The sequence below is a fragment of the Lagopus muta genome (assembly GCF_023343835.1).
Source record: "Lagopus muta isolate bLagMut1 chromosome 3 unlocalized genomic scaffold, bLagMut1 primary SUPER_3_unloc_1, whole genome shotgun sequence".
Taxonomy (NCBI): domain Eukaryota; kingdom Metazoa; phylum Chordata; class Aves; order Galliformes; family Phasianidae; genus Lagopus; species Lagopus muta.
Window position 1 is genome coordinate 190,396 of NW_026040150.1, and position 13,777 is coordinate 204,172.

The window sequence follows — 13,777 nt, forward strand, 5'->3', positions numbered from 1 at the left end:
ATATGGTGATATATGGGGGGATATGGGGATATATGGGGGGATATGGGGATATATGGGGATATATGAGGGATATGGGGGTATATGGGGGATATGGGGGATATGGGGATATATGGGGATATATGGGGATATATGGGAGATATGGGGGGATATGGGGGATGTGGGGGATATGGGGATATATGGGGATATGGGGATATATGGGGGGATATGGGGATATATGGGGATATATGGGGGATATGGGGGGGATATGGGGGTTATGGGGGATATGGGGATATGGGGATATATGGGATATATGGGGGATATGGGGGATATGGGGGACATGGGGGGATATGGGGGGATATATGGGGAATATGGGGATATATGGGGTGATATGGGGGATATGGGGATATATGGGGGGGCATGGGGGGGTTATGGGGATTTCTGAGGACGTGGGGGGTTTCCATGTGTTCTGTGGGGACCTCAGGTTCGATAAGAGCTGCAGGGGTCAGCAGGGGAAATGGGGGGGGGGACGAGGAGGGGGTGGGGGGGACGTTTGGGGATGGGGGGGATGGGGGGGGGGTTGGGGGGGATGGGGGAGGTGGGGGCCTGTGGGAGGACATGGGGGGATGTGGGGGGACATGGGGGGGATTTGGGGGGGATATGGGGGGGCATGGGGATATATGGGGATATATGGGGATATATGGAGGGATGTGGAGGGATATGGGGGGATATGGGGGGATATGGGGATATATGGGGATATATGGGGTGTTATGGGATGTTATGGGATGTTATGGGATGTTATGGGGTGTTATGGGGTGTTATGGGATGTTATGGGATGTTATGGGGTGTTATGGGGTGTTATGGGGATTATGGGATGTTATGGGATGTTATGGGATGTTATGGGGGTGTTATGGGGTGTTATGGGATGTTATGGGATGTTTTGGGGTGTTATGGGGTGTTATGGGGATTATGGGATGTTATGGGATGTTATGGGATGTTATGGGGTGTTATGGGGTATTATGGGGTGTTGTGGGTGCGTTCTGGCTATTATGGGATGTCAGCAGTGCTATGTGTCCCGCAGTTGAGGGCTGCAATCAGCGTCACGCCGTGTTTTGCCGCTACCGCGATCCATGCCGCCTGGGGCTGCGCAGGGAGGCGCCGTGGGCCATGGGTACAAAGAAACCCCACAGCAAACCCGAATCGGGCCCCAAATCAATCGGACCCCAAACCAAACCCCAAATCAAACCCTACATCCAACCTCCACCCCAAATCAAACCCTACATCTCACCTCAACCCCAAATCAAACCCCAAAGTCAAACCCTACATCTCACCTCGACCCCAAATCAAACCCCAAATCAAACCCTACATCTCACCTCCACCCCAAATCAAACCCTACATCTCACCTCGACCCCAAACCAAACCCCAAATCAAACCCTACATCCAACCTCGACCCCAAATCAAACCCTACATCTCACCTCGACCCCAAATCAAACCCTACATCTCACCTCAACCCCAAACCAAACCCCAAATCAAACCCTACATCTCACCTCCACCCCAAATCAAACCCTACATCTCACCTCGACCCCAAACCAAACCCCAAATCAAACCCTACATCCAACCTCGACCCCAAATCAAACCCTACATCTCACCTCGACCCCAAATCAAACCCTACATCTCACCTCAACCCCAAACCAAACCCCAAATCAAACCCTACATCTCACCTCGACCCCAAATCAAACCCTACATCTCACCTCGACCCCAAATCAAACCCTACATTTAACCTCGACCCCAAACCAAACCCCAACCTCAGCTCAACCCCAGTCCCATCCGAACCCCAACCCCAACCCCGTCCCAAATCCCAATCCCACCCCGTAAGACCCCACACCCTATGTGACCCCATATGACCCTATATGACCCCACAAGGCCCCATATGAGCCCACAAGGCCCCATATGACCGCACGAGGACTCATATGACTCTGCACCCCATAAGAGCCCATATGACCCCAATAACCCCACAAGACCCCACAAGACCCCATCAGACCCCGTAAACCCCATCAGACCCTACCAGACCCCAATAACCCCACCAGACCCCATTAAACCCATCAGACCCCAATAATCACCCCTGACCCCAATAACCCCCCCGACCCCAATAACCCCCCCTGACCCCATAAACCCCATAACACCCCACCAGACCCCAATAACCCCCCTGACCCCATAAACCCCATAACCCCCCCCCACCCCATAATCCCATAAAACCCATCAGCCCCCACCAGACCCCAATAACCCCCCCTGATCCCAATAACCCCCCCTGACCCCATAAACCCCATAACCCCCCCCACCCCATAATCCCATAAACCCCATCAGCCCCCACCAGACCCCAATAACCCCCCCTGACCCCAATAACCCCCCCTGACCCCATAAACCCCATAACACCCCACCAGACCCCAATAGCCCCCCCTGACCCCAATAACTCCCCCGACCCCAATAACCCCATCAGCCCCCACCAGACCCCAATAGCCCCCCCTGACCCCAATAACCCCCCCTGACCCCATAAACCCCCCCTGACCCCAATAACCCCCCCTGACCCCATAAACCCCATAACCGGCCCGGCCCCGCAGGCACGCTGCTGGATTACCTGAAGCTCCATGATGACCCCATCAGCAGCCCTGAGAGGATGAGGAGGTGACGCCATGGGGTCACGGGGGCGCGGGGGGGCGTTTGGGGTCACGTGGGGTCATTATGGGGTCAGGTGGGGTCACTGTGGGGTCATTATGGGGTCAGGTGGGGTCCGATGGGGTCAGGTGGGGTCATTTGGGGTCACTGTGGGGTCAGTGGGGACAGGTGGGGTCATTGTGGGGTCATTTGAGGTCATTGTGGGGTCACTGTGGGGTCATTGAGTGGTCAATTGGGGTCCAGTGGGGTCAGGTGGGGTCATTTGGGGTCATTTGGGGTCACTGTGGGGTCAGTGGGGACAGGTGGGGCCAGGTGGGGTCATTGTGGGGTCAGGTGGGGTCACTGTGGGGTCATTGTGGGGTCAATTGGGGTCCGGTGGGGTCAGGTGGGGTCATTTGGGGTCATTTGGGGTCACTGTGGGGTCAGTGGGGACAGGTGGGGTCAGGTGGGGTCAGTTAGGGTCACTGTGGGGTCGTTGTGGGGTCAATTGGGGCCAGGTGGGGTCCTTTGGGGTCATTGTGGGGTCAGGTGGGGTCAGTTAGGGTCACTGTGGGGTCAATTGGGGTCAGGTGGGGTCACTGTGGGGTCATTGTGGGGTCAGGTGGGGTCACTGTGGGGTCATTGAGGGGTCAATTGGGGTCCGGTGGGGTCAGGTGGGGTCATTTGGGGTCATTTGGGGTCACTGTGGGGTCAGTGGGGACAGGTGGGGCCAGGTGGGGTCATTGTGGGGTCAGGTGGGGTCACTGTGGGGTCATTGTGGGGTCAATTGGGGTCCAGTGGGGTCAGGTGGGGTCATTTGGGGTCATTTGGGGTCACTGTGGGGTCAGTGGGGACAGGTGAAGTCATTTGGGGTCACTGTGGGTCAGGTGAGGACAGGTGGGGTCAGGTGGGGTCAGGTGGGGTCAGGTGGGGTAACTGTGGGGTCATTGTGGGGTCAGGTGGGGTCACTGTGGGGTCATTTGGGGTCAATTGGGGTCTGGTGGGGTCATGTGGGGTCATTTGGGGTCACTGTGGGGTCAGTGGGGACAGGTGAGGTCATTTGGGGTCACTGTGGGTCAGGTGAGGACAGGTGGGGTCATTGTGGGGTCATTTGAGGTCATTGTGGGGTCACTGTGGGGTCATTGAGGGGTCAATTGGGGTCCGGTGGGGTCAGGTGGGGTCATTTGGGGTCATTTGGGGTCACTGTGGGGTCAGTGGGGACAGGTGGGGCCAGGTGGGGTCATTGTGGGGTCAGGTGGGGTCACTGTGGGGTCATTGTGGGGTCAATTGGGGTCCGGTGGGGTCATTTGGGGTCATTTGGGGTCACTGTGGGGTCAGTGGGGACAGGTGAGGTCATTTGGGGTCACTGTGGGTCAGGTGAGGACAGGTGGGGTCACGTGGTGTCAGTTAGGGTCACTGTGGGGTCAGCTGGGGTCCAGTGGGGTCACGTGGGGTCACTGTGGGGTCACTGTGGGGTCATTGTGGGGTCAGTTAGGGTCACTGTGGGGTCGTTGTGGGGTCAATTGGGGCCAGGTGGGGTCCTTTGGGGTCATTGTGGGGTCATTTGAGGTCATTGTGGGGTCAGGTGGGGTGAGTTAGGGTCAGTTAGGGTCACTGTGGGGTCACTGAGGGGTCAACTGGGGTCTGGTGGGGTCACTGTGGGGTCATTGTAGGGTCAGGTGGGGTCATTGTGGGGTCATTTGGGGTCACTGTGGGGTCATTTGGGGTCATTGTGGGGACAGGTGGGGTCATTATGGGGTCGATTGAGGTCCTTTGGGTTCAGGTGGGGTCACTGTGGGGTCATTTGGGGTCATTTCGGATCAGGTGGGGTCAGTTAGGGTCAGGTGGGGTCAGTTAGGGTCACTGTGGGGTCAGGTGGGGTCACTGGGGGGTCCGGTGGGGTCACATGGGGTCACGTGGGGTCAGGTGGGGACAGGTGGGGTCATTATGGGGTCACTGTGGGGTCATTGTGGGGTCAATTGGGGTCCAGTGGGGTCCGGTGGGGTCCCTGTGGGGTCTTTTGGGGTCATTGTGGGGTCAGGTGGGGTCATTTGGTGTCATTGTGGGGTCAGTTAGGGTCACTGTGGGGTCACTGTGGGGTCATGTGGGGTCATTGTGGGTCGGACAGGTGGGGTCATTATGGGGTCGATTGAGGTCATTTGGGTTCAGGTAGGGTCCCTGTGGGGTCATTTGGGGTCATTTGGGATCAGGTGGGGTCAGTTAGGGTCACTGTGGGGTCATGTGGGGTCACATGGGGTCAGGTGGGGTCACTGTGGGGTCATTGTGGGGTCAATTGGGGTCCGGTGGGGTCAGGTGGGGTCATTTGGGGTCATTTGAGGTCACTGTGGGGTCAGGTGAGGACAGGTGGGGACATTGTGGGGTCACTGTGGGGTCAGTTAGGGTCACTGTGGGGGCATTGTGGGGTCAATTGGGGTCCAGTGGGGTCAGTTAGGGTCTCTGTGGGGTCATTGTGGGGTCAACTGGGGACAGGTGGGGTCCTTTGGGGTCATTGTGGGGTCAGTTAGGGTCACTGTGGGGTCAGGTGGAGTCAGGTGGGGTCAACTGGGGTCATTTGGGGTCAGGTGGGGTCATTTGGGGTCATAGTGGGGTCAGTTAGGGTCAGTTAGGGTCACTGTGGGGGCATTTGGGGTCATAGTGGGGTCAGTTAGGGTCAGTTAGGGTCACTGTGGGGGCATTTGGGGTCATTGTGGATTATTATGGGGTCATTATGGGGACACAGTGGGGTCAGTGTGGGGTCATTTGGGGACATTGTGGGGTCATTTTGGGGACACAATGGGGTCAGTGTGGGGTGATTATGGGGACAGAATGGGGTCAGTGTGGGGTCACTATGGGGTCATTTGGGGTCATTAAAGGGACATTATGGGGTTATTATGGGGTCATTATGGGGTCATTTTGGGGTCATTTGGGAACATTGTGGGGTCCTTGTGGGGTTATTATGGGGTCATGATGGGGACACAGTGGGGTCGATATGGGGTCATTTGGGGACATTGTGGGGTCAATGTGGGGACACAATGGGGTCAGTGTGGGGTTATTATGGGGTTATTATGGGGTCATTCTGGGGTGATTTGGGGTCATGTGGGAACATTTTGGGGTCCTTGTGGAATTATTATGGGGTCCCAGTGGGGTCGGTGTGGGGGTCATTTGGGGACATTGTAGGGTCATTATGGGGACATTATGGGGTTATTATGGGGTCATTCTGGGGTGATTTGGGGTCATTTGGGAACATTGTGGGGTCATTGTGGGAACATTATGGGGTTATTGTGGGGTCATTAGGGGGGACACAATGGGGTCAGTGTGGGATGATTATGGGGACAGAATGGGGTCAGTGTGGGGTCACTATGGGGTCATGATGGGGACATTATGGGGTCATGATGGAGTCATTTGGGGACATTGTGAGGACAGAATGGGGTCAGTGTGGGGTCATTTGGGGACATTTGGGATCATTAAAGGGACATTATGGGGTCATTATGGGGTCATTATGGGGTGATTTGGGGTCATGTGGGAACATTGTGGGGTCATTGTGGGAACATTATGGGGTCATGATGGGGTCATTTGGGGACATTGTGGGGTCATTTTGGGGTCCTTGTGGGGTCATTGTGGGAACATTATGGGGTCATTGTGGGATTATTATGGGGTCATGATGGGGACACAGTGGGGTCATGATGGGGTCATTATGGGGTCATTTGGGGACATTCTGGGGTCAATGTGGGGACACAGTGGGGTCATGATGGGGTCATGATGGGGTCATTTGGGGACACTGTGGGGTCATTATGGGGACAGAATGGGGTCAGTGTGGGGTCACTATGGGGTCATTTGAGGTCATTAAAGGGACATTATGGGGTTATTATGCGGTCATTATGGGGTCATTATGGGGTGATTTGGGGTCATTTGGGAACATTGTGGGGTCATTGTGGGATTATTATGGGGTCATGATGGGGACACAGTGGGGTTGATATGGGGTCATTTGGGGACATTGTGGGGTCAATGTGGGGTCATTATGGGGGACACAATGGGGTCAGTGTGGGATACTTATGGGGTCATCATGGAGTCATTATGGGGACATTATGGGGTTATTATGGGGTCATTATGGGGTCATTTGGGGTCATGTGGGAACATTTTGGGGTCCTTATGGGATAATTATGTGGTCATTATGGGGACACAGTGGGGTCAGTGGGGGGTCATTTGGGGACATTGTGGGGTCATTAGGGGGACAGAATGGGGTCAGGGTGGGATGATTATGGGGTTATTATGGGGTCATTATGGGGTCATTTGGGGTCATTTGGGAACATTATGGGGTCATTGTGGGGTTATTATGGGGTCATTATGGGGACACAGTGGGGTCAGTGTGGGGTCATTTGGGGACATTTGGGGACACTGTGGGGTCATTATGGGGACAGAATGGGGTCAGTGTGGGGTCACTATGGGGTCATTTGAGGTTATTAAAGGGACATTATGGGGTTATTATGGGGTCATTATGGGGTGATTTGGGGTCATTTGGGAACATTTGGGAACATTATGGGGTCCTTGTGGGGTTATTATGGGGTCATTATGGGGACACAGTGGGGTCGATATGGGGTCATTTGGGGACATTGTGGGGTCAATGTGGGGTCATTGTGGGGACAGAATGGGGTCAGTGTGGGGTCATTATGGGGACACAATGGGGTCAGTGTGGGATGCTTATGGGGTCATCATGGAGTCATTATGGGGACATTATGGGGTTATTATGGGGTCATTATGGGGTGATTTGGGGTCATTTGGGAACATTGTGGGGTCATTGTGGGATTATTATGGGGTCATGATGGGGACACAGTGGGGGTCACTATGGGGTCATTATGGGGTCATGATGGGGTCATTTGGGGACATTGTGGGGTCATTTTGGGGACATTTTGGGGTCCTTGTGGGGTCACTGTAGGAACATTATGGGGTCCTTGTGGGATTATTATGGGGTCATGATGGGGACACAGTGGGGTCATCATGGGGTCAGTGTGGGGTCATTTGGGGACATTGTGGGGTCATTATGGGGACAGAATGGGGTCAGTGTGGGGTCATTTGGAGACATTTGGGGTCATTATGGGGACATTATGGGGTCATGATGGGGTCATTTGGGGACATTTGGGGTCATTATGGGGTTATTATGGGGTCGGGTGTGGGGTCATTTTGGGGTCATAATGTCCTTAATGTCCCCATAATATCCCCCAAAGTTCCCCCAAATGTCCCCAGATGTCCTCATAATGCCCCCAAATGTCCCCCAGTCTCCCCATAATGTCCCCCAAATGTCCCCATAATGTCCTCATAATGTCCCCATAATGTCCCCATAATGTCCCCAAATGTCCCCAGCTGTTCCCAATGTCCCCAAATGTCCCCATAATGTCCTCATAACGTCCCCAAATGTCCACCAGTGTCCCCCAATGTCCCCAAATGTCCCCATAATGTCTTCATAATGCCCCCAAATGTCCCTCAGTGTCCCCCAATGTCCCCCAATGTCCCCAATGTCCCCATAATGTCCCCCAATGTCCCCAGATGTCCCCATAATGTCCTCATAATGTCCCCAAATGTCCCCAGTGTCCCCCAATGTCCCCCAATGTCCCCAGATGTCCCCATAATGTCCACCAGAGTCCCCATAATGTCCCCCAGTGTCCCCATAATTTCCTCATAATGTCCCCAAATGTCCCCATAACATCCCCATAATGTCCCCATAATGTCCCCCAATGCCCCCCAATGCCCCCCAATGTCCCCAAATGTCCCCCAATGTCCCCAAATGTCCCCAAATGTCCCCATAATGTCCCCAAATGTCCCCATAATGTCCCCATAATGTCCCCCAATGTCCCCAAATGTCCCCATAATGTCCTCATAATGCCCCCAAATGTCCACCAGTGTCCCCCAATGTCCCCAAATGTCCTCATAATGTCCCCCAATGTCCCTCAAATGTCCCCAAATGTCCCCATAATGTCCTCATAATGTCCCCAAATGTCCCCAGAGTCCCCCAATGTCCCCCAATGTCCCCAAAGTCCCCATAATGTCCTCATAATGTCCCCCAAACGTCCCCATAACGTCCCCATAATGTCCCTCAATGTCCCCAAATGTCCCCATAATGTCCTCATAATGCCCCCAAATGTCCACCAGTGTCCCCCAATGTCCCCTAATGTCCCCAAATGCCACCCAAAGTTCTCCCAGTGTCCCCAATGTCCCCCAAATGTCCCCATAATGTCCCCCAATGTCCCCAATGTCCCCCAATGTCCCCAAATGTCCCCATAATGTCCCCATAATGTCCCCCAATGTCCCCAATGTCCCCAGTGTCCCCATAATGTCCTCATAATGTCCCCAAATGTCCCCCAATGTCCCCCAATGTCCCCAAATGTCCTCATAATGTCCCCCAATGTCCCCCAAATGTCCCCAAATGTCCCTATAATGTCCTCATAATGTCCCCCAATGTCCCCAGATGTCCCCATAATGTCCTCATAATGTCCCCAAATGTCCCCAAAGTCCCCCAATGTCCCCCAATGTCCCCCAATGTCCCCAAATGTCCCCATAATGTCCACCAGAGTCCCCATAATGTCCTCATAATGCCCCCAAATGTCCACCAATGTCCCCCAATGTCCCCTAATGTCCCCAAATGCCACCCAAAGTCCTCCCAGTGTCCCCAATGTCCCCCAAATGTCCCCATAATGTCCCCCAATGTCCCCAATGTCCCCCAATGTCCCCAAATGTCCCCATAATGTCCCCATAATGTCCCCCAATGTCCCCCAATGTCCCCAATGTCCCCAAATGTCCCCATAATGTCCCCATAATGTCCCCCAATGTCCCCAAATGTCCCCAATGTCCCCATAATGTCCCCAAATGTCCCCAAATGTCCCCATAATGTCCCCAATGTCCCCAATGTCCCCCAATGTCCCCCAAATGTCCCCATAATGTCCCCAATGTCCCCAATGTCCCCCAATGTCCCCATAATGTCCCCCAATGTCCCCCAATGTCCCCAATGTCCCCAATGTCCCCAATGTCCCCATAATGTCCCCCAATGTCCCCAATGTCCCCAATGTCCCCAGTGTCCCCATAATGTCCCCCAATGTCTCCAACGTCCCCCAATGTCCCTCAATGTCCCCATAATGTCCCCCAATGTCCCCAATGTCCCCCAATGTCCCCATAATGTCCTCATAATGTCCCCCAATGTCCCCCAATGTCCCCAAATGTCCCCATAATGTCCTCATAATGTCCCCCAATGTCCCCCAATGTCCCCAAATGTCCCCATAATGTCCTCATAATGTCCCCCAATGTCCCCCAATGTCCCCATAATGTCCCCCAATGTCCCCATAATGTCCTCATAATGTCCCCAAATGTCCCCCAATGTCCTCAATGTCCCCCAATGTCCCCAACGTCCCCCAATGTCCCCCAATGTCCCCTCAGGACTCTTTCAGATCCGGAGGGTCGGCGGCGTTTCCTGGCCGGACCCCTGGTGTGCAGCCGCAAACGTGACCCCAACCCTGACCCCAAACGTGACCCCAACCCTGACCCCAAACGTGACCCCAACCCTGACCCCAAACGTGACCCCAACCCTGACCCCAAACGTGACCCCAACCCTGACCCCAAACGTGACCCCGACCCCGACGGTGACCCCAGCGCTGACCTCGAGCCCTCAGAGTGGCACGGGCGGCGCGTGGATTACATCCTATACAGGGAGGGGGGCACGGAGCTCAGCACGGTGAGCTGGGGGATTGGGGTGGGATTGGGGTGGGATTGCGATTGGGATTGGGAATGGGGTGGGATTGGGGTGGGATTGGGATTGGGATTGGAGTGGGGTTGGAGTGGGGTTGAGATTGGGGTGGGATTGGGGTTGGGAATGGAGTGGGATTGGGATTGGGGTGGGATTGGGGGTGGGGTGGGGTGGGATTGGGGTGGGATTGGGATTGGGGTGGATTTGGGGTGGGATTGGGAGGGTGTGGGATTGGGATTGGGGTGGATTTGGGGTGGGATTGGGGTTGGGGTTGGGTTGGGATTGGGGTGGGATTGGGATTGGGATTGGGGTTGGGATTGGGGTGGGATTGGGGTTGGAGTGGAATTGGGGTGGGATTGGGGTGGGATTGGGATTGGAAGAGGGATTGGGGTGGGATTGGGGTGGGATTGGGGTGGGATTGGGGTTGGGGTGGGATTGGGGTTGGAGTGGGGTTGGGATTGGGAGTGGGATTGGGGTGGGATTGGGATTGGGGTGGGATTGAGATTGGGGTGGTATTGGGGTAGTAATGGAGTGGGATTGGAGTGGGATTGGGATTGAGATTGGGGTGAGAATGGGGTGGGATGGGGGTGGGATTGGGGTTGGGAGTGGGGTTGGGAGTGGGATTGCAGTGGGATTGGGATTGGGAATGGGGTGGGATTGGGGTGGGGTTGGGGTGGGACTGGGGTTGGGATTGGGTGGGATTGGGATTGGGGTGGGATTGGGAGTGGGATTGGGAATGGGGTTGGGAGTGGGATTGGGGTGGGATTGGGTTGGGAATGGGGTGGGATTGGGGTGGGACTGGGGTTGGGGTGGGATTGGGATTGGGGTGGATTTGGAGTGGGATTGGGGTGGGAAAGGGGTTGGGATTGGGGGCGGTGGTATTGGGGTTGGAGTGGAATTGGGGTGGGATTGGGGTGAGATTGGGATTGGGGTTGGGATTGGGGTGGGATTGGGGTTGGGATTGGGGTGGGATTGGGGTTGGGAGTGGGATTGGAGTGGGATTGGGGTTGGGAATGGGGTTGGGATTGGGATTGAGATTGGGGTGAGAATGCGGTGAGAATGGGGTGGGATGGGGATGGGATTGGGGTTGGGATTGGGGTTGGGATTTAGAGTGGGGTTGGAATTGGGGTGGAATTGGGGTTGGGATTGGGGTGGCATTGGGGTTGGGGTGGGGTGGGGTGGGATTGGGATTGGAGTGGAATTGGGGTGGGATTGGGGTAGGGATTGGGATTGGGGTGGGATTGGGGTGGGGTTGGGGTTGGGGTGGGGTTGGGGTGAGAATGGGGTGGGATGGGGGTGGGATTGGGGTTGGGGTTGGGGAGGGATTGGGATTTGGATTGGGATTGGGGTGGAATTGGGGTTGGGATTGGGGTGGGATTGGGAGTGGGATTGGGAATGGGGTGGGATTGGGGTTGGGGTAGGATTGGGATTGGGGTGGGATTGGGGTGAGGTTGGGTTTGGGGTGGGATTGGGATTGAAGTGGGATTGGGGTGGGATTGGGGTGGGAATGGGGTTGGGGTTGGATTGGGATTGAAGTGGGATTGGGTGGATTTGGGGTGGGAATGGGGTGGGAAAGGGGTTGGGGTTGGGGTGGGGTGGGATTGGGAATGGGTGGGATTGAGAGTGGGATTGGGGTGGGATTGGGGTGAGATTGGAGTGGGGTTGGGAATGGGGTGGGATTGGGATTGGGGTGGGAATGGGATGGGATTGGGGTTGGAGTGGGATTGGGGTGGGATTGGGATTGGGAGTGGGATTGGGGTTGGGATTGGGATTGAGATTGGGGTGGGATTGGGGTGGGATTGGGGTGGGATTGGGATTGGGAGTGGGATTGGGATTGAGTTGGGATTGGAGTTGGGATTGGGATTAGGGTGGGATTGGGGTGGAATTGGGATTGGGATTGAGGTGGCATTGGGATTGAGACTGGGGTTGGGATTGGGGTGTGATTGGGATTGGGGTGGGATTGAGATTGGAATTGGGATTGGGGTTGGGATTGGGATTTGGGTTGCGGTGGGATTGAGATTGGGAGTGGGGTGGGATTGGGGGTGGGAATGGGATTGGGAGTGGGATTGGGGTTGGATTGGATTTCTATAGGGCCGTGCTGTGCCCTATAGTGCGGTGCTGGCTCTATAGGGCCGTGCTGTGCTCTATGGGGCCGTGCTGTGCTCTATAGGGCCGTGCTGGCTCTATAGGGCCGTGCTGTGCTCTATAGTGCCGTGCTGTGCTCTATGGGGCCGTGCTGTGCTCTATAGGGCCGTGCTGTGCTCCATGGGGCCGTGCTGTGCTCTATAGGGCCATGCTGTGCTCTATAGGGCCGTGCTGTGCTCCATGGGGCCGTGCTGTGCTCTATAGGGCCGTGCTGTGCTCCATGGGGCCGTGCTGTGCTCTATAGGGCCGTGCTGTGCTCTATAGGGCCGTGCTGTGCCCTATAGGGCCGTGCTGTGCTCTATAGGGCTGTGCTGTGCTCTATGGGGCCGTGCTGTGCTCTATAGGGCGGTGCTGTGCTCTATAGGGCCGTGCTGTGCTCTATAGGGCCGTGCTGTGCCCTATAGGGCCGTGCTGTGCCCTATAGGGCAGTGCTGGCTCTATAGGGCCGTGCTGTGCTCCATGGGGCCGTGCTGTGCTCTATAGGGCCGTGCTGTGCTCTATAGGGCCGTGCTGTGCTCTATGGGGCCGTGCTGGCTCTATAGGGCCGTGTCCGTTCCCCCGCAGGAGGTCTCGGCGCTGGGCTTTGTGACGGCTCTGGCCTCTCGCTCCGATCACCTCCCCGTCTCTCTGACCCTCAGCGTCAGCCCCACAACTGCTGGGGGCCCAGACCCACAAGTGCCCCCCCCCCCATTCTTCGGCCCCCAGCCGCTCCTCCGAATTCTGACCCCCAGGTGCCCCCCAAGGTCCCCAAATGGCCCCAAATGGCCCCAAGTGGCCCCAAATGGCCCCCAATGAGCCCAATCCCAATCCCCCCCAGTCCCATCCTCAACCCCAACCCGATCCCAATCCCAATCCAAACCCCAATCCCACCCCAATCCCAACCCTAATCCCAGTCCTAACCTTACCCCAACCCTAATCCCAATCCCACTCCCAATCCCACCCCAATCCCAATCCTCAATCCCACCCCAATCCCAATCCAAAACCCAATCCCACCCCCAATCCCAACCCCAATCCCAATCCCAATCACAAACCCCAATTCCAATCCCAAACCCTCTTAATTCCAATCCAATCCCAACCCAACACCAACCGTAATTCCACCCCCAATCCCATTCCAATCCCTACCCCACTCTCAATTACAATCCCATTCCACCCTAACCCCATCCCAATCCCAATCTCATCCCAACCCGAATCCCACCCCAATCCCAACCCCAATCCCAATTCTAACCTCCCCCCAACCCCAATCCCAAGCCCAATCCCAATCCCAATCCCAACCTC

At 55.8% G+C, this 13,777-nt stretch overlaps 1 protein-coding gene across 1 annotated transcript; it reads left to right on the forward strand.

Annotated features, from left to right (window-relative positions):
- The first annotated feature begins 2,599 nt into the window (after nt 1–2,599).
- On the forward strand, nt 2,600–13,297 carry LOC125687452 (uncharacterized). The gene is made up of 3 exons (XM_048932582.1): nt 2,600–2,658; nt 10,051–10,345; nt 13,067–13,297. Exons 1-3 carry the CDS (start codon nt 2,651–2,653, stop codon nt 13,295–13,297), a joined length of 534 nt encoding a protein of 177 aa, XP_048788539.1. The 5' UTR covers nt 2,600–2,650.
- Nucleotides 13,298–13,777: the final 480 nt, after the last annotated feature.